The sequence below is a fragment of the Triturus cristatus genome, chromosome 8, assembly GCF_964204655.1.
Source record: "Triturus cristatus chromosome 8, aTriCri1.1, whole genome shotgun sequence".
Lineage (NCBI taxonomy): Eukaryota > Metazoa > Chordata > Amphibia > Caudata > Salamandridae > Triturus > Triturus cristatus.
Genome location: NC_140591.1, coordinates 1,394,888,691 through 1,394,910,406, shown reverse-complemented (window position 1 = coordinate 1,394,910,406; position 21,716 = coordinate 1,394,888,691). Strand labels below are relative to the sequence as shown.

The following is a 21,716-nucleotide window of genomic DNA, read 5'->3' as shown; positions in this document are numbered from 1 at the left end:
TAAATATATATTTCTCATACGGTTTCCTCTGCCACACCAGATGAAATCTTAAAATGTTTTAAACAAAGTTGTAATCCAAAGTGACCTAATACCGCCCGGCCCAGCTGTGGTATATAAATGACCAAATAAATCAATAAACAAATAAATAAATGTTTGCCACTGATGAGAGGCCAAGGGAAGCTTAAGTACAGGTGAAAGAAAACAGAATGCAATGGTGAATAATTCAAAAATTAGGCTGCCGAGGGAATGGCCGCTCAGTAGCTTAGCTCTGAAGCGCCACTCCCGCATTATCCTGACTTTGACTTTGCAGCCGATTGGTGGAGGTTCCGGCTGTGAGCTCCATACTCCACGTCCCCGCCGGCGGCCTGGCTGAGGAGGGCATGCCTCGGCCGGGGTGCGGAACAACGCGAGGCCGCGGCCTGTTTTTTTCCTGGTGCCATAAACGTGTGTGGGACGCTTGCGCCGGTGCCGCGACTGGGCCTGGCGTGGACCAGCGGAGCCCTGTGGCCCACACTGTGACCGGCCCTGAGTGAGTGAGCTGGGGGCCCTGCAGGTGGTGGGGGGATTCCAGCCGGACCTCCCTGGTGGGCGGTGCTGCGGAGAGCCCCGTAACTCCTGCCCTGATCCTGGAGCCGACCCACTACCAGCCGCCCGGGTCCTGCCTGGCGCCCAGTGGCCGCGAGCCCAGGACCACCGATACCCAGATCAGTGACGGAGGGCGAGGGCCCCGGACAGAGTCGCATCAACTCCTGCCCTGCACCGAGGGACCCCTGCCTGCATTCCAGAGGTGGGCCCGTCTGTAATAGCCTTGGTCCTGCAGGGGCGCCTGGATCCTGGGGGGTGCTCGGCTCCCCCGCTACGCTGCCCACCCGCATGGTGACTGAACTTGTTGAGGCGGCCCATTGCTCCTTGCCCCCGCCTGCTGACAGCAGGCAAAGTGGTCTATGGATTTGAGAGACGGTGTTTGGGAATAGTGTTGGTGAATCTATGATGCATAATGCTCTCAGCTGATTTTTCTGATGCGCTTGCATATGTCTTGTCCTTTGTATCAAGTATTTGAGAACAACAAGCATTTGCAATGCAATAGGTCTCGCATTACTGAAAGTTTGAGCTATTGGCGTTGCATTATTATATGCAACGCAAATGGCTCAAACTTTCAAGAATGCGAGACCAATTGCATTGCGAATGCTGGTTATTTTTAGTATTTTTTTAACCTTTTTTTATTCTCCGCTCAAAGGCTGCACTTCTGAAAAAGAAGACATTTGAAGTCAAAGTGTTTTTTCTTATTGTTTTTTCGATCCACTTCATAGGGGAACAAAAGTAGGAAAGAGAAAAAGAGCCATTTGTTGAAGTAATGGTTCCCAGCAAGTGAGGAGGAGTGAGACAGAGGGAGCGAGTGAATAAGAGGAAGAAAAGGGGGGAGGGGCAGCAGCATGGAAGTGAACATTGGTGTTTAAAAAAAGAAAAGACAAGAATTTATAATGCAATAGGTTTCATATTTGTTAGAGTTAGAGCTATTAGCGTTGTAAATGATAACGTTTTTACCTGTGTGTTTTGTTTTGAAGTGTAGTGGAACCATGTGTGTTGTATTGGAATTGTTAGTTGTTTATTTGTGCAGTGTGTAACTGTGTGTTGTGTATTTATGTACTGGAATTATGTGGCATGGTGAATAGATAGTAGTGAGAGCTGTAGAGAAGCGATAGAAAGGAAGAATACAAGAGAGAGGTCGTTTGTGAAGGTAGTGGCTATTGAGATAGAGGAGGAGAAAGAGTGTGTGAGAAAGAAGGGGAGAGCAGGCAACAGATGCCTAAAGAGGTATTTTTTGTGTATATAGAAGACACCCTAAGAAGAAGAGGAGGAGAGCATGTGTTTGAGAGAGGGAAAGTTTGAAAAGGCACGTTTTATGTTTTTAGCCCATAAATTTGTCCTGAAGAGCAAAGTCGATTGTTTCCTGTTTCTGTGCACTGTTCCCTTAAAGAAGCTGATGTGCAAACAGGAACAGAGCTCTTCCAAAAGAGCCAGAGAGCGTACACAGCCATGGTTTCAGAGTTTCCATTCTGTTCAATGTAAAGTTGCTTTTCTTACAGTAAGTATAGGACTACAAGTCCCATAATGCAAAGGTAGAATGAGAGTATGAGCTCCCAAGGCGTGGTTTGAGACGATGTGTGATATGCGGCCAACCTGTTGAGCAGCCGATGGTTGTGCTTTCTTACAGGCTGTTGCAGCTCTCCGATTTATGCATTAAAATGTAAGGCGATACGGGAGATTCTTTTTACAATTAAATTCACCCGGTCAGCACCAGCGGGACTCTGCTGATGGCTGCCCACCCCGGATGAGAGTGTTCTGAAGAGCTGAAACAAGTGTCATGGTATTCCCCTAAATCTGTCCCAAAAAATCAACGTAGAATGTTTTCAGTTTTGTTCAGTGCTCCTTTAAAGAAGCGACTGTCCAAGCAAGAGCAGAGCTCTTCCGAGAAATGGGATGGCTGAGAGCTAGTGCGTGTCCGAAAAAGAGACTGGAAGAAGATTTGTGAAAAAAGGAAGACTGAGTGTTACAGTTATCGCAGGAAAAATGAGTAGAAAACGCATGAGAGAAAGAAATGACAGGAGGCAGTGGAAGTGCGATGGAGAGAGAAATAGTGTATAAGAGTCTGGAGTGAATGTGAGATGCACAATGATACTGTGGCAAGAGTGCGAAAAGCTGAAGAGTTTGACAAATGTAGTGAATGGTAATTTAGTGAAAGTTGCATAAAGCCCTGAGTATCTGGTTTAAAGATAACGCCTTACAATTAGTGACTTTAATATGAACTGTAGGTGATGTAGGTTGGCTGAACTGTTAAAAGCTTTATTTAACTTCTGGCCTAGAGATAATGTTACCTATTTTGCTAAGCTGGTAATGTTATGCCCAACTTACTGTACTCTTCCTTTAAAAAAACTAAAGTCATCAGCTGCTGTTGTCTTTTTAACAAAGAAATGCCGAGCCAAATGAAAAACAAGCTTTGGCAATGCGGCCGCGAAAGTGATCGCGATTACGATCGCGTGCTACGGAGGAAAGACACATGGCGCTGCGCGCGTGCACGTTCACGTGCACTGAAGCTTTAGGCCACGGCAGCACTTTGAAAAGCCTGTATACAAAATGTCTCGTCCAGATCAGCGCAAGCGCTGGATCAGGCGAAACCTAAAAAGGCTTAGAGGTAACAATTAAGGAAAGCCTAAAGCTGGTATGCATGGGCATGCTCCAGAAGGAGGTGCACAGGATCGACTGATGCACGCAAGTACATTTTCAACTTTTTGCTCATTGCCAGGCTGTTGATTTTAAAGTGTTGAGTCAGTCGATTAGGTCTGCCATCTCATGACTGGCTGCTTCCTGTACCTGTAGGTTCGTTTTGGGACCCTTTCTTCAGTATTTGAGCCATTAATAGCATGATGCTGCTGCACTGTCAGCAGTTTGTTCTCTTGACAGAGGGTTCAGCCAATATTATCATTTGGCCGAATGGTGGTTTTGGCAGGCCTCTGCGGCTGCAGCTGGTTGTTCAAATCACTGGTGCTGGTGTTTTAGGGCAAAATATAATTCACCACAAATTTCTTTTGAGCTTCTGCCTTAGTAAAACTGAATAAGTGTGAAAAACATGCAAAACAAGGTCAGGTCTGGGCACGTATGTGAATGTTCAAGTAACTTTAAATGTATTAACAGGAAAACTAAAATGATGTAAACTGGACTGCAATGAGATCCCAGACTGCTGTGTGTTCTCTTTCTCCAAAAACACTGTTCACTTAAAGATCTAGCATTGGAACTATTCTGTTAAATTTGAACTGAGGAACTAAGTAGCTGACAGTGCTGGGCCATCCATGAGATAACAGCAGTTATAATACTATAACAGCAATAAAGGCCTTGGATGATGCTGGCCATGGGCTCTTACTCCCTTGCTTGCGTCTTGGGTCCATTAGTGAAGAATGTTACTGACCGGTCTGATCATTAATAGTGCTGAGTTAACATTGCCAGGAAAAGAATGTCTAGCCTTGATAGCAAGCCATTATAGTCCTAATATCCTTAATGCCAGATTTCTAGTCTTGAAATCAATGTATTCAGCAATCGGTTGTGTCCAAATAATCATTCAATACATTTTACAAGTTCTAATCAACATTAAGGTGAATGGATTTGAAATACAATGGTAAATGCAGATGATATTTCTGTAAAGTACAGAGAAGAGTAAACACCCTCATAATATCTACGTTTGTATAGGGAGATACTAGTCTCTGATATATTTCTTGATGGCAGATATTTTAGAAATGTTTGTTATCTGTGAGGTAACAATAGTTTTTTTTTATTGATTAGCTCATGTACTCTCCATATATTTTCAATTTACACGTAACAAGATAAAAAAAACTAACACATAATAGAAAAATGCAGTTTCCATAAACATAATTATACAAAATATATGTAGTATCATTGCTGTTCTCAATATAAAACACTTAACAAATGTGCTTGCATTATAAACATATTTTACAATTCGGCAAACATTACAGTACGTACTGTAATGTACTGGTAAATTCTGTTGCAGAAAAAAAGCAGCACTGACAGAATTTAAACCTAATTAGTACTGCCTTGTTAAACAATTCATGGGATGATCTTCGAGGAAATTTATGTTTTGAGCAAAAGAAAATAATTTATATGCTCCTCAAATCGATCCAGATAGGAGGCATTTTGGAATATCTCATAATAGGTTGGGGTCTGCAGTAGCCAGTAAGCTGAAGGTCCACAACAAAGGATTAAAAAAAAGTACATTCCCATAATAGCACTATAATTGGAAAATCCATATTCTGTTTTCAGGTATCTAAAGGGTTAATCAAATGCCATTTAATCAACAACATTTTGAAGACTTATTGACTTCCCATATTTGCTAATATAAGCAATATTGACCACGAGCCATCAAGTGCTGTCTGAGAGCATCTACACTCTTTAAGCAAAGGCTTTGCTCAAGATTTTTGTCAATGAAATAATAACATAATTCTAAGCAAATTAAGTGGATTACAAAATAACCAAATCACAGTTATAAGTACCAAACTTCAACAATACCAACCCAAAAAAAGAATTGCTTAGAAACTTTATTATTGTCTGTTTGACAGACATTTACTAGGCATCTAACCAATGATGCATTTACTATTCAAGTTTTCACTCTTCAATATTTTATTGCATCAATGTGGCAGCAGAGATTTCTTTGCAGACAGTGACTATTGCCTCTTCTGATTGTTTTTGCCTCTTTCCTCTTGGTGCCTTGTCTTTTCTGCCTGTTGCTTTTTCGTTTGTTGCCTCGCAGACTGCTCTCACATGGATGATGAACTTCTCTGTGTCCTGTGCCTGTAGCCACATGTCTCCAATATAGATAGAAACCAAAAATAAAGGAGCAGCTGTGAAGTTAAAAAACATCTTTAGTAAATCAACAAAGATTCCAGGTTGTAAAAATTAAACAAAGATGAAAATATAGCTATATTTCAACTGGTCACAAAAACGATACTTTACCACTCAAATCCCAGAGTGATATTAAACGTGTGGGGGTGACTCCACTCGACTGACCTACAATGGCTTGCAGAGGGCGCAAGAGACGTACCTACCTGTAACATTTAATTTGAGCTTTTTAAATGCCAGAAAAAAATGTTTCTTGCCCTGAAAGCATCTGTTTGTAGCATGCTGTGCTGTTGATGCACATGTTTTGCATACTCCTACGTGCTAGTGTTGGGTCCAGCCATTACAAGTTGTTTTTTTCCATAGTGCCTTGTTGTTATGGGATATAGAGTGACAACTGCCTTAGTCCACGACACGCATGGGCGTTGACTCCAACATTAGATGTTGTTCCTTATAGGGGGTAAAGGTGAGAATGAAGTAGAGTGTCTCAGTAATTACATATACGCAGTGAAGGACAGAAAAAACACAGACTGTGAATGCCCACTTGTGAGGAGGTTGGAGGGTGATTGTGAATCTAACATACTATACACTAGGAACAGAGGATTACAGGTAAGTAACATGTTCCGTTCATAGCATGTGTGACTGTACATGAACATTCTTTCTATAGTCTATAAGGCAGCACCCTCCCTGCAGTGGCTAGTGGGCAGATGTTTAAAATAAACATTGTTTGGCCAACTACAGCTTGTTGTGGCTAACATGACCACACAGGAATGTTTTGTGAATATGTGCGGTGTTGCTCATGTTACTGCCTACAAATGAAAGTCAAGGGTATGTTACCCAAGAATGCCATGGTAGCCCCCTTCTTACATGTAAAGTATGCTCTAGGAAGTATTGCAAGCACTATCTTTGCCTTGGCGTAACATGTTTGAATGCATCTTACAAACCATATTGCAATATCTGCTTTGGAAACTGCCTGAAATGTATGTGGTTTTGCATATGCAATAAAAAGTTCAGTTGTCTTACGAAAGGATTTTATCCTGTCAATATAGTGTCTTTTTCACGTGTAGTGTGTGCAAAACCCTATCCAGAACCAAATTATGTTGTGGGAAGAAAACTGGTATCTCGATATACTGAATTCAATTGGAAAGGAGAAACAACTTTGGGCAAAAACTTTGGATTGGTATGAAGAACCACTCTGTCTCTATATAACTGAATTAAGGGCTCTTTGATAGTGAGTGCTTGTAACTCGCTAACACGTATTAAAGACGTAATAGCTACCAAGAGGACTACTATTCAAAAAAGGAACTAGAAATCTGATGAATGCAGAGGTTCAAAAGGTGGTCCCATAAGCCAAGCGAGGATCACATTCAAATTCCAGGCAGGAGCTGGAGGTGTTCCAGGGAGGTATGATCCTTTTAAGACTCTACTTAAAATCTTTGATAACTGGAATTCTAAAAATGAAATAGTGTTTTTCTGTTCTGTATGTTTGCTGCTACTGCTGGTGAAGTTGTATACATTTTGTCAATGTAAAAGGTAGGAAATTATATTCTGCCCCATTTCATTTAAGAGTCAACTGATTCGCAACACACTAGTGGTTGGAACACTTCCACTTGGTGGCTAGCACGCCTGTGTGGTAGGCCTATAAGCTTCATACGGAATACCCATGCACTGTTCTAGAACAGTCAAGTATCCAAATAGACCTCAGGTGCCAAATTGCAAGATTTAATTTCCTGGGGACAGGCTGACTCATTAATCCCTCATGTTGAGTTAGAAAGTCTGGTATGATGGGGAGCTTCTTGTGAGGGGAGATGGATATCTCTAACAGCGTTGAGTACAATGGCTTTTGGCTCATGTTGGTGCCACCACAATGAGATTCATGGAAACTTGTTTCATCTTCTGGACCACATATGGGATGAGTTGGAGAGGCTGAAAAGCATATTCAAATATTCCTGTCCAGCTCATTCACATAGCATTTCTGTTGGACTATGTGTGTGTATGGACCTTGAGGTAAAGCTTGGATATTTTGCGTTTTTGGGAGCGGCAAAGAGATTGATTGTTGTACTTCCCACCTGCGAAACTACTGCTGTAAGACATGAGAATGGAGTTCCCACTCATGGACTTGGGCTTAGCTGGTCCGCAAAATCAATATCTACTACTCTAGGGAGGTGTTCCGCTAGGAGCTGTATGCTGTGCCACACTGCCCAGTGCAAAATATGATGTGCTAGGGTGAACAGCAGAAGAGAATGTGAGTTTGCAGTAAATTGCTGTGATACTGTTGGTCTTTATCAGAAATACCTGATCCTTGACAACTGTTTAAAAGGCTTTGAGCATCAGGGAAAAGGCTAGCAGTTCGAGGTATCTGATGTGCCTTCTCTGCTGGGTCCATGTAGCTTGCACTGTTATGTAGCCAAGATATGCACACCATTATATGAGCAATCCGTCAGCAGTAATACCCACTTGCGGAAGAGTGTCCACGAAAGGCCTGCCTAGTTGTAAGGTGTTTGTCTTTCATAAAGGCAGAGAGCACTTAATTGTTTCTTTTGCTCAACAGTTGACCTGCCTGCATTGTTTGTCATCAGTGGTTTACAGTGTCAGGTGGGCACATTTTGACTATTAGTGGTAGCTTTAGAGTTGGATGCAAAGGCAGGGGAAGCCTCTGGACAGTGTAAGAGTTTATCTATATGTTGTATATTTAGTTGCTTAAGTTCTATGCTTGAATAGCAATAGCCTGCCATAAGGTAAGAAGGAGTGGAGAACCCACTGACAATACCTTAAAAATGAAGTGAATAGGCAGGGGTCCTGGCGGCTGGCCGTGGTCAGACCCAGACGGGCTTCTCTTTGGCGCGCCTTCGGCACGACACAGGCTCACAGCTGCACATGTCTGCTGCACGTCCTTGCCTTTTCCTGCCCTAAGTAGACCGAGGCGGCAGGAAAAGGTGGAAGGGGGGGCGATAGGTAGGGCGCTGACCTCAGACGGGAGACTGCACTCACTTCTGGCCTCGATTAGCAGGTCCCTCTGCTCAAACGGCACACGCCATGGCGGAACAGGGAGAACTCATTAATAAAGCTAAAGAGGTAGGTGAGTGAGATTGCAATACAAGTGAAAGTACAGGCGAGTGCTGTTAAAATCACAGCATTAAAATCATATAAACCATGAGTTATAAATGTGTTACGCACATTGAACAAAGTGTCTCTTCTGTCGATAAGGAGGGCCATTGAGACTGACCTCCGATGCAGCAATGTATTCTGTATGTGCTAATACCGCAGTGGCCATCTTAAAAGGGGGAGACCAGAATGTCCATCCACTGTCGAAGATCGAAGCACTGAAAGAACGTAACTCAAAGTGCAGTATCAAAGAACACCATTAAAAAGACTGCACACCACCTTATGGTAGTCTCTACAGGCAAGGCACTTTAATTACATACAAAACGGAAACTAATGAGTCCACAATATGGGCGACGGGCATGCAAAAATATAAAGCCATCCATATCCCTAGAAAGGGCACTATTTAAAATAATGAAGTGAAGGAACTGGCTCCATATTGCGGGTGAGACATATGATTTATTCGATAGAACAGAGGAGCAACCCTCTGGCCTTTCCTGCCTTAAGTTTGGTGATGAAACTAAGAATAAAAGGAGTCTGTCTGATTACAAAGGGGTGCTCCAGACCATTTCCCAGGCAACTAATTTTATCATTGAGAATACAGATACTGGCTGGAGACTGATATTAGTGACTATGCCTTTGACCAACACCTCCACACTTCTCCTTGGCCATACGTAGGAACTGTGAAACTTAGCAGGAAAATATGGGGGTTACTTGCAGATTCCCCATGATGTCAAAATCCATCTACCAGTAACAGATAGCGTTTTCCTAGGTAATGTCAAAACAAAGTCCTTTTGAGTGGGTTTAGAGAGGCACGATCCAAAACCGCTCTTTCCTTTTCCTTACTTCGGATGCATCCTTACCTTCTATGGTGATCATTTTCTCTAGGATAAGCCATTTCAGGCTCTCAGGTGAATGTTAGTCTTCTAAACATTGTTTAATTATAGGTGCTGTTAATTTCTGGGTTTTAATGGCTGATCTAAGTTCAGTCAGTTGTGTGTGGAAACTATGACCTGTTTAGCCCATGGACCCTTGACCACAAGGACATAATAGGTATACAACATTTGGAGTTTTGCAATTTGAAATCCTCAGCAAATGTATCTTGTAGCCACTGTGTGTCCAAGTATCCGTTTCAAAGGCCCTACCGTAGACCATACACTGGCCACATTTGAAATTTCCCTTAACTGGATTGTTGCCATCAATCGACTTTTGAATAAATGTGACACTTTTTTTCAGGCGCGATCTCACAAACCTGTCCTTCCAATTCTTGTTCCTGCCGTAGGCGAACAGTGGTTTGGGCATCCTAGTTGAATTATCTGAATTGGTATTCAAGAAGTGGCAATTTGAATTAATCGTCTGGCACACTTTTTCGTTCATGACTGAGTGTCTTCTCATGCATACCAATTGTAGATCTTTTTGCTTTTTCATCCTTCCAGAATGGGTAATCTCTATCATAAAATCTTGCTCTCTAGTAGGATTCTCGAATTAGTCTCTTAGGATACCCTTTTCTCAGAAACGTTTCTTACATGATGACAGCCTGTTCATCATAGTCATGAAGATTGCTACAATTATGTCACAATCTAAGAAATTGTGACGTAATTGTAGCAGAGAAATACTGTGCTTCTGATTTCTCGGCTGGTAACTGTTAAAGCGAAGTAATGTATTTCTAGCAGTAGGCTTGACAAACAAGTATACCTCAAGTTTTCCATCTATATGTTTAATCCATATGTCTAATAATTCCACTTTCTGGTGACTCATGTTAGCCGTAAATCTTATGTTTTATGTTCAGATCACATCCACTTGAGGAACTACCTAAGGGCTCCCTCATCCCCTTGCCAGGTGAAGAAAATATCCTCTTTGTAACAGGGCCCATGATAATACTGATTCTGAAAAGGGGACAAAGTCATTATGGATAAATCTATCCTCAAAATGGCTCATGTATATTTTAGCTATGCTTGGTGCGCATGAAGTAGGAGGTACTTACCTTCGGTAACGATGTATCTGGTAGAGACGATTCTAGCCACAGATTCCTTCACGTAGAATTATCCCCAGGCATGAGACTGGATCCGGAAACTTTTTGCGACAGCATCCCTGCGCGCCAGGGGGCGGGCCGACACCACGCGAACATGACGTCAGTGAGGTCACAAGCCCCACGCTAGCGCACCCACGTCAGTTTTCTTCTGAGAACTTTTCCGTGCCGCAACGCAAGCCACCAGGCAAACTGTGGGAGCAGGGGAACAGTGTGCGAAACAGTAGAAACAAAGAATGGAGACAAGCGACCCCATAAGGAGCGGTGCAACACTGCCGCCTCCAAGGCAGGGGCGGAATAAAGAACAGAGCAGAGCCCCGAGCAGCCACCCTGCCAGCATGTAACCGCCTCCCTCCCCCCCCCTCCCCCGGAGACAGGGAACACATGTAAAGGCAGGTCACCTGTAGTAAGCCCACAACCCCCACCCGGAAATAGGGAAGGGGAGCCAGCCCCAGAACATACAGGGCAACAACAACAACCGCCACCCTAGCACAGAGGGCAACCATCCTCCAAGGAACAAGGGCAGGGCATGGCCAGGTGACCCCCAGACAGAGGACGGCAGAGGGGCAGGGACCCCCAGCAGCAAGAGGAAGGGAAAGGAGGGCAGAGATTGAAGGGAAAACCTCTGGCTTAAAGGGAAAACCTCCCCAAACCTGGAGCAGCCCAAGTAGCAGGGCACAGGAGCACCATAACCCCATCCTCCAGAGAACCAAGGGGAGGAAGGAACAGCTTTCGACAATCTATTGAGTCAGTGGTTACACCATCTGTACTTCTACAGGAGCGGATCACCAATAGAGAAAGAGATTACTAAAAATTAGACGCTATCTTTGTAACCAGTGATCTGTGTCTCTAAAAACCTAAATGTGGTGAAAAAGATGTGAGAATGGAATGGTGGTGCCTCACAGTAGCAACACCAGGGAGGATAAAGCAGGAAGGTACTCGCCTGCTACCTCAAGGTCTCATCATCAGCTACCACCACTCCGAAAGGAAAATGTGAAAAAGGGGAGAGATGGGTAGAGACCCAAACAGACAAGGTGCTAGGGTATGTGATGAAGAATAACTGTGCAATAATTTGTGCACCAGAAACAACCCCACAATTAGGACCTGGGGATCAGGAAATCACTCCCCATGTCCCTATATACAAACTGAGCTAGATCACACTTGCTATCAATCTTTTATTCTGTGCTGTGTGTCTGCTCATTTAAAACGCCGACATGTTTCAGTGCCACTGGATAAACTCACGTCAATTTCTTCAGGGCGTGGGTTTTATCGCTCCACCCTGCACCAACGCTTGTCTATTAAAAACCATTCTAATAGAGACACAGGGAAACAAAAGAAAGACAAACAACACATAACAAAGTTAGTTGGCATCTAGTCACAAAGAACTTAATGCAGTATGTGAGACTGCCCTTCTTGATTTTTATCTTAAAAATGTACCGGGATGCAGCCCATCATGGGCATACCTTTACCCTCGAGCACTTATGTGTGTCTGTACAATCACTCCTTCAAAAGGCTCTTCCAGTCACTTCCTATCATGAATCTGTAATGCATAACAGAATATCATGAGACCATAGGTGATGCAAGATCCGCAGTTTCCCACACCTATATTCTCCCATTGTGACCTTAATATTAAATGACGGTACAGATACTGACATTTATTAGGTGTATCTACCCCTCTATGGCACATACTCTCACTATGGCTTGTACAAGTGGTAAAATGGGGAATATCCCTATGCTGTATTGTGACTATCAATCTGAAAACCAGTCCCAGTCTAGTTTCTTGCCCTCTTATAGCGTATACTCTCAATGTTGCATTGATAGGTAAAAGATGGGGGCTCTCCTGTTGCTTAGCGGATCTACTAATTATCAATATTCCTTAAAAAGCCTCACGCTCGTCGAGCCTATTTTCAAAGCAGACCGCCCAGAGTAGACTTACCGTGACCGAGTCCGTGTCCGGTATTGACTCAGCACCGATGTCTACTCGGCTGTTCGCTTCCGTGAGTATAAGCGTACTGACGCTCGGCACGTGACCGCGCCCAGTCGTCCCCGCCTTCAATGGAGGCATCAATCGGCACATCCTGTTACTATCGGCGCCATATTCGAATGATGAGGTTGTCATTAGAGTGTTCGTTTTTTTAGGATTATTTACACAGACAGGGGCTGTTTTCATAGCGTTAATTGGCAACAGTAGCTGAATTATTTATCTGTGTCAATTATGAAGGCTTTATCATACGCTTACCGACAATTAGAAATAAAATATTTTTAAATATTTTAAAGAGCCACATGGTCTATGTACCGCCCCATCTAAAGGTCTAGCTAAGATTCAAAATGATTTGGGTGAATACCAGACATACATGGTTAATCAAAAGATCAAAGGACTCAGGAGAAATCTAGATAGAACGAATGGGCGTTTCCATATGTAGAAGACCAATATTATCAACAGACTCAACCACAGCCATTGTTTCCAACAGGTGGGAGAGGTGGGCGTCGACAGGGTAGAAGAACTCCTAACAACTGGACATTTGAGAACACGAGTAGTGAGGATGAGGAATATGCTGCCCAACCGTCAACTTCTAATCAGAGAGTGAGATTTAATCCCCAGGATAGAACTAATGAAGATTTGGGAGCTATGTTCAGGGTTTGTTTAGGACAACAAACTCAACACCCTGTAGATCAAAGAGGGGTCAGTCACAGAGGTCGGGGGAGGGGCCGGGCCCGCCAAAATTTGAACTCAACTTGGCAGACATTCTCCCCAAGGATCACACGCAGCAGAGGCAGAACACCCCTATAACTGCGAGCGACAATAACATAGTGGTCAACCTCTCCAAACACCAACTTTCAGATGATGAACTTGAAGTGCTCAACAAGGGGCTAGGGTTTGTACCCACTCCCCACCACGATGGGTTTAAACTCTGGGGTGAACTATATGGCCTCATGAGAAAGATCAAATTAAAGAAGTTTTTTGAAGGGAAGGAACAGGATAACACATCGATTTTTTTGACTAATCTGCGCTGTCCATCACAGTTTTGTCCCCCTAATAGCTCAGTGGGCCCTGAGGTACAGGTTTTTGAACAGAAGGTCCTTCAAGACATTCTAGAGTTGGAACGGAATACGCAGACTGCTGTGCATAGTAACATGAGTCATAGAGACTGGCAAGCATTAAAAACTATACAAAGTAATCCAGCCATCACCATCAAACGGCCGATAAGGGCGGTGGTGGTGATGGATACCCAGGATTACGAAACTGAAGTTGCTAGGCTTTTGGGAAACCGTTGTAATTACAGCCCTTTGGTGAGGGATTCTACTAAAGAACTACAGGCAACCATTATTAAACTGGTGACAGAAGCTAAGGAGAAAAAATGGTTGACATATAAAGAAGCCGAATTTTTGATTAACATGAAACCGAGAGTTCCGGCATTTTATGTAGTACCCAAAATCCACAAAGCACAACGACCCCCTCCGGGACGCCCGATCGTGTCGGGCATCCAGTCCCTGTTGGAACCTTTATCGCAGTTTGCGGATTTCTTTCTGAGGGAATGTGTAATCACCCAACCCTCCTACGTTCAAGATACTACAGATGTACTGAGATTTTTAGAGGATGCATCATACGATCCTCTCAATCAATTCTTAGTCACTATCGACATAGAATCGTTGTACACAAGCATTCCCCAGGAAGCGACACTGGTGGCAGCAGCACGTGCCCTGGGGGATTGCGAGTGGTTTTACGATACCCCTCAGACTTTTGTCTTGCAATGCATAGAGATTGCATTGACCCAAAACTTTTTTTCTTTCAAGGACCTTATATACCTACAGGTTGAGGGCACTTTGATGGGGGCAACCTTTGCTCCCAGCCTGGCCTGCATTTATGTAGGCCAGTTCGAGGCTCACCACATCCATTCTGACACCAATCTCTTCCAGAGGAACATTGTCCTCTGGAAGAGATACATAGATGATGTGTTGTGCATATGGTCAGGCATGGAAGAGAGACTCAATGAGTTTCTAATATGGCTAAATGGTTTAGATGGCTGTCTAAAGTTTACGTGGTCTGTGAATAGAACATCTGCAGTATATCTTGATCTTGACATTCAGGCAGAACATCATGGGCTAGTGACTAAAGTGCACCAAAAACCAACGGACAAAAATTCTTTATTGCACTACAGATCATACCATCCTAGGGCCCTTCGAGATAACCTGCCCGTGGGGCAGTTTTTACGATATCGCCGTAACTGCTCTTCCCTACAAAAATACTCGGAACAGGCCAGTGTACTAGCCAGTAAGTTGGAGAATCGAGCTTATCCTAAGAAGGTTATTAAACAGGCGAGAAAACGAGCATATAACACACCACGTGCCGCTCTTCTGGAAAAGACACCCAAGAAGAACGGTGACTGTATCCCTGTGGTTACCACCTTTGGTCCACTCTCCACGAAAATCAGACGCATCATCCGGAGGCACTGGCACCTGCTAAACACTCCCAATATGCAAATGCCTCAGCCTCGGTTTGCGTTCAAACGATCAGCCAACATCCGCGATCGTTTGGTACATACTAGACCCAAACAAGAACCACGTGAGACCAATGTCCCGCAGGGACATTACCCATGCGGGAGTTGCTCTGTATGTGTATTTACATCTCCCACAAAAAGTGTCACCCTTGCTAACAACAAAACCTGGTTTTTAAATAAATTTAGCAACTGTAATACAACAAAGGTTATTTACAGATTGACATGCCCGTGTGGTTTACACTATATTGGCCTCACCACCAGGAAGGTCAAAATAAGGATACAAGAGCATCTCAGCACATTACGGGCAGGGAAACTTAGTACCAGATTGGTGCAGCATTTTCAAACTCAAAAACATGCCCCTAAGGATGTTCGTTGGGTGGTCCTCGAGAGGGTGATGGGGGACCAATGCAATATGGAAACAAGATTGAGCACCAGGGAAGCATGGTGGATTTATCAGGAGGGTGTAGATCAGTCTGGACTGAACGATCTTATTGAATGGAATAAGGTTAATATATTAATATAATCCATTCAGCCACGAGGATTTTTCATGAATGTGCATATCCAACTCTCTATTGAATCCGCTAAAGCTGGATACACAAAGGGGAATATACAACTACGATCGAACATGATTTGACACTACCTTCTGTCTCACCATGCTCTATATTTTTATATTTTTCTTATTGTAGTCCTTACATGCGAGGATCAGTAAAGAATAAACAGGGTTGCTTTGATCGTTTACGTAACATCAAAATTGCCCCTTGTTGAAAATTGCACTCTACACACAGTCTTACCTAGAGTGCACACTTTGGAATCAATAAAGTTACCAGACTTTGAACAGAAACCCATACTTCTAGTCAGGGCTTTGATGTTTGATCTCGATAAAAAGTAGTTTATATACATCGAGCTACAGCGCTGTAAATTGTGACCTTTAGATAGGGCGGTACATAGACCATGTGGCTATATTTTATATCTAATTCTCGGTAAGCGTATGATAAAGACTACATAATTGACACAGATAAATAATTCAGCTACTGTTGCCAATTAACGCTATGAAAACAGCCCCTGTCTGTGTAAATAATCCAAAAAAACGAAGACTCTAATGACAACCCCACCATTCAAATATGGCGCTGATAGTAACAGGATGTGCCGATTGATGCCTTCATTGAAGGCGGGGATGACTGGGCGCGGTCACGTGCCGAGCGTCAGTACGCTTATACTCACGGAAGCGAACAGCCGAGTAGATATCGGTGCTGAGTCAATACCGGACACGAACTCGGTCACGGTAAGTCTACTCTGGGCGGTCTGCTTTGAAAATAGGCTCGACGAGCGTGAGGCTTTTTAAGGAATATTGATAATTAGTAGATCCGCTAAGCAACAGGAGAGCCCCCATCTTTTACCTATCAATGCAACATTGAGAGTATACGCTATAAGAGGGCAAGAAACTAGACGGGGACTGGTTTTCAGATTGATAGTCACAATACAGCATAGGGATATTCCCCATTTTACCACTTGTACAAGCCATAGTGAGAGTATGTGCCATAGAGGGGTAGATACACCTAATAAATGTCAGTATCTGTACCGTCATTTAAGATTAAGGTCACAATGGGAGAATATAGGTGTGGGAAACTGCGGATCTTGCATCACCTATGGTCCCTTGATATTCTGTTATGCATTACAGATTCATGATAGGAAGTGACTGGAAGAGCCTTTTGAAGGAGTGATTGTACAGACACACAAGTGCTCGAGGGTAAAGGTATGCCCATGATGGGCTACATCCCGGTAAATTTTTAAGATAAAAATCAAGAAGGGCAGTCTCACATACTGCATTACGTTCTTTGTGACTAGATGCCAACTAACTTTGTTATGTGTTGTTTGTCTATCTTTTGTTTCCCTGTGTGTCTATTAGAATGGTTTTTAATAGACAAGTGTTGGTGCAGGGTGGAGCGATAAAACCCACGCCCTGAAGAAATTGCCGTGAGTTTATCCAGTGGCAATGAAACATGTCGGCGTTTTAAATGAGCAGACACACAGCACAGAATAAAAGATTGATAGCAAGTGTGATCTAGCTCAGTTTGTATATAGGGACATGGGGAGTGATTTCCTGATCCCCAGGTCCTAATTGTGGGGTTGTTTCTGGTGCACAAATTATTGCACAGTTATTCTTCATCACACACCCTAGCATCTTGTCTGTTTGGGTCTCTACCCATCTCTCCCCTTTTTCACATTTTCCTTTCGGAGTGGTGGTAGCTGATGATGAGACCTTGAGGTAGCAGGCGAGTACCTTCCTGCTTTATCCTCCCTGGTATTGCTACCGTGAGGCACCACCATTCCATTCTCACATCTTTTTCACCACATTTAGGTTTTTAGAGACACAGATCACTGGTTACAAAGATAGCGTCTAATTTTTAGTAATCTCTTTCTTTTTCTCTATTGGTGATCCGCTCCTGTAGAAGTACAGATGGTGTAACCACTGACTCAATAGATTGTCTAAATATATGACAACTATGTTAGGAGTACGAGTTGTGACATCACTGTGTGAACAGGTCATTTACTGTGTATAAGTCTCAGAGTGGGGGAAGACCTGTTTTCTGCCCCTATAGCTCCTTATTGTGTTTGAGGAAGTAACAGCAACAAGACGGAGCAACCCGCCAAGAGCAAAGGAATGCACTCACAAGAGACACAGCCCCCCACCAGGAGGCAAGTGCCGAGAGTAACCCACGGGTCCTCGCAGAATGGGGAGGAAGGGCAGGCCGTGAAGGAATCTGCGGCTAGAATCGTCTCTACCAGATACATCGTTACCGAAGGTAAGTAACTCGTACATCTGATAGAGACTACTAGCCGCAGATTCATTCACGTAGAATAGATACCCTAGCAATACCCACGGGGAAGGAGGGTCTGCAAAAGGACCCCCCTAGCCATAACAGGACAGAGGGTCACACAGGGGACCAGACCTGCGTACCGGGCAATAACCCGGACCTTCCCAGGCAAGAGGAGCCCCCACAAGCAGAACACCACCGACCCCAGAGGGATGGGGGAAGAAGGAAAAAGGGGGGGGCCTTCACACTCACGATAGAGGAACCAAGGGCCAGGCCAGAGAGGCTGAAGTACCCCACACCCCTTCTAGGCAATAAGCTTCCCTCCAAAGCCAGGGGGAGAGCCCAGAGGGCCCAAGGAAACAAGGGAAAAGAAGGCTAAGCCACACCAGATGGAAGGCAACAGGCCAACCAGAGCGGCGCTAACAGACAAGCCGCCGAAAACCAGAAAAAACAGCCAAGGGCCCCAGGAAGACCGAGTGGGCAACACCTGACAAGGGAGGGCACAGAAGTATCCCAAGCAGGGGGGAGAGGAAAGGGCCGGACACACCCCCACGAGGGGCAGCGCACACGCCCTCCAGAAGCAAAGCAACATACAGAAACGCCACGGAGAACAGGCACCAAAGGGCCACCAGAACTCCCCAGCAGAGCGCAAGCTGTATAACAGCTACCACTACGCCACATAGGGTATGTTAAGTCCCAAGACAGGGGAACCCTCTTTGGAAGAACTTCCGCAACAGAGGAAAACCAAAAGAACCACAGGGAAAACACCCCTGAACGGCTTGACAATCAACCCAAAGAAAAACAGAAGGCTAATCTCTGGGCCAAGTCTGCGTAACAGTTCTAGCAAAAAACACACACACAGCGAACGAGGGCCGTCCAGCAGCCAACATTGCCAAAGTCCCCACGAGGAGGACTCAAGGGCCAGAAAACACACTCCACCGCAAGAGCGACCGTCCCAAGAAGGACCAGAACCAGCTCAACTCCCTAATCACGATGGAGGAGTAAAAGGAGTATAAGGGGGAAGAGGAGGACGGAGGAGGACGGAGCCCCGCCAGGAACCTCTGGATGGCGTAGTCGGCTGGGGCATGGAACAACAGGCTACCATCAAACGGGAGATCAATGAGCCGTTCCCGAATATTTTCAGGGAAGACGCCGTCCCGAAGCCAAGCATGGCGATGGAGAGCGACTGAGAAAGCCATGGTCCGGCCCAGCACCTCTGAGATGTCCAGAGTGGAGTGAAGGATAAACGCCACCAGCTCCCGGCTATCCAACGCATAACGCCGTAAGTCCACCTGAACAGTCTCCGGAGAAGCTGCGGACCCCAAAGACTCAACCGAGTACCACAGACAAGAGGAGGCCCTAGCCAGGACACACAAGGTGTTCAGGGCCTCGCTGGTCGAGGCAAACATGTTGCGCCCCCAAAAGTCCAGCCAGCGGGCCTCCCAGGAGGGTGGAGTCAACAGCGGTGGCAGGGAGGGAAAAGCAGTCCGCAAAAGAGGACTGGCGGCAGAGGGGTGGAGGGAAAGACACGCAGGGTCACGAGGCGCCGGAAGGTGCCGGTGTAGAAGGTGCTGAGGCACCGGATCCCCTGAGGCAGGACGCCCCCAAGCCCCTGTCAGGGACGAAAGGAGCGAACCCTCAAAGGGAAGCAAGATCTCCCTCCCACCAGAGCCCTGGTGGAGAACCTCCAGAGGTGATCTGTCGGAAAATGAGCAATCGGGTCACCCATGCGCAGAATATCCACAGCCGTGGACACCGCATGAGCAAAGGCCGCACCCGCCTCTGTAGGGCCCCGCGGCGGAGAAAGGAGCTCCTCCGTGGGCAACGGCTGCAGACTAAGGCGGCCGTCCCCAAAGCCAAGCGGAATGGGCAGGGGCCAGACCTGGAAGGTAGGACGAACCGAGGAATGGGGGACCTGCTGCTCCTCCGGCGAACACTGCGGCCTCAGAAGCGGCGGGGAGCCACCCTTCAACGATGCCGGTGAAAAAGACACCACTCGGCGGCCAGACTCCGGGGAGGGCGACACCAATATGCAGGCAGCCTCTGGAGAAGAGGGAGCGTCCGAAGACGACTCCGCAACTCGACGCCTGTCAGGAGCCGTAGAGTCCGCGGCCTGAGGCAGAGCGGTAACGCCAGCCTGCGTCGAAGGAGACGCTGGATAGGGCTCCTCGAAGTCACACTGCGCTGGGGACCGGAGAGGGGCCGGAGTCGCAATGGACAGGGGGCATCGTCGGAATGGCACCGACTCGACCTTCGCCAAGGCATCCGCCTGCGTTGAGGGACGAGAAGGGCCAGGGGAATGACACAAAGCCCTCCACCAGCCTCGGCCCAGTATACGACAGAGGTGGTCTGGCGAGCCATGCGGCGCCGCCAAGGCCGACCCAACCTCTGACTCGCCCCCCGACGAGGCAGCCGCCTGCGTGGAGGGACGAGAAAGTCCCGGAGGAGGGCGAGGGGTTCGCGCCCAGCCTCGACCTGAAGCGGGAGGAGGAGAGTCCACCAACCCCTGTGGCGCCGTCCGGTCCAGCAGCCACCGGCGCCATAGCGGCGTCACCTCGGCCTTAGACACCTTGTCAAGGGACCGAGAGGGTCTCAGGTATGCGACCCGAGCCCCGGCGACCTCATGCGACACCACAGGGGCTCCCGTGGGAGTTTGTGGCGAGGCAGAGATGCCGTGGTGTGAAGGAAGGACCCCAGAGGAGCCGCACCCCAACAGCACCACATCCTCCAAGCCTGGATCCGACCCAGTCGGCACCAGGGCCGGAGCCACCGGCGGTGTCGCAGAAGGCCCCGCGCAAGGCAAGGGAACCGCTGACGCCCCAGAAGGAGGAGGAGGAGACACCAGCAAGGCCTGCAAAGCCGCTGCGTATGTCTCCATCTGGACTCGCGACGCTCCATCACCGGGAAACGGTGGGTAGGAGGGCATGCGGGCCGCATTACCCGTGGAGAGTCCACACCCCCGGCAGGTCGAAACCCGGCCCCCAGGGACAAACTGCGACACTTACCCACCGGTGAGCGACACTCACGCGACATCAGGGAAGGGCGATGACGACTACCACGGCCGTATCTGAAGCCGTCTGCCGAGGCTGATCGAGGGGAGGAGGTCGACTTGGAGAGACGCGCCAAGAGAAGTTTCATGCGGCGCTCCCGCCGCGACCGGCTTCAACTGTTGGCACGCCTCACAATCCGTGGTGCCGTGATCCTCCCCCAAACACCACATACAAATGCGATGTGGGTCCGTTGCCGACATAAGACGTGCAAGCTTTAAAGCCCGAAGGCATTCGCACACTGTTTCACCAAAAGAAGGACAATGATGAAGAAAAAAGGGACCCAAAACAGGCCCGCAGCAAGACCGGATCCGCGTTGCACGCAGAAAAGGAAAAAACTGACGTGTGCGCGCCGGGGTGGGGCTTATGTGACCTCGCTGATGTCACGTACGCGGACGACGCCTAGGCGGAGTCGCGTGGTGTCGCCCCACCCCCTGGCGCACAGGGATGCTGTGGCAAAAAGTTTCCGGATCCAGTCTAACGCCTGGGGATAATTCTACGTGAAGGAATCTGCGGCTAGTAGTCTATCAGATGTACCCATGCTTACTCCTTTCTTCTGGAGAAAAAGTTCCCCTCCAAATTCAAAAGTGTTTTCAGTCAGCAGGATCTTCAGGCATTCAAGAATGAATGTTCTGGGAGCTTCCCTAAGGCGTTTCTGTATAAATGCATCCAACGTCGCTATAGCCGCTTGCTTCGTTATATTGCTATAGAGTACCTCTATGTCCAAGCCACTACAATTTGAGGGTGTTCCTTGTACCACAGACCTTCCACCACAGTGATCATATATCTGGTGTCCTTAATATATGATTTACTCAGAGGT

At 46.4% G+C, this 21,716-nt stretch overlaps 1 protein-coding gene across 1 annotated transcript in view; it reads right to left on the bottom strand.

Annotated features, from left to right (window-relative positions):
- Positions 1 to 4,303: 4,303 nt before the first annotated feature.
- URB1 (URB1 ribosome biogenesis factor) overlaps positions 4,304 to 21,716 on the bottom strand; it is an 801,240-nt gene continuing 783,827 nt past the window's right edge. The window contains exon 39 of the mRNA XM_085623119.1: positions 4,304 to 5,408. Within this exon, the coding sequence (XP_085479245.1) occupies positions 5,188 to 5,408 (221 nt within the window). The 3' untranslated portion in view covers positions 4,304 to 5,187. The remainder of the gene's footprint in view (positions 5,409 to 21,716) is intronic.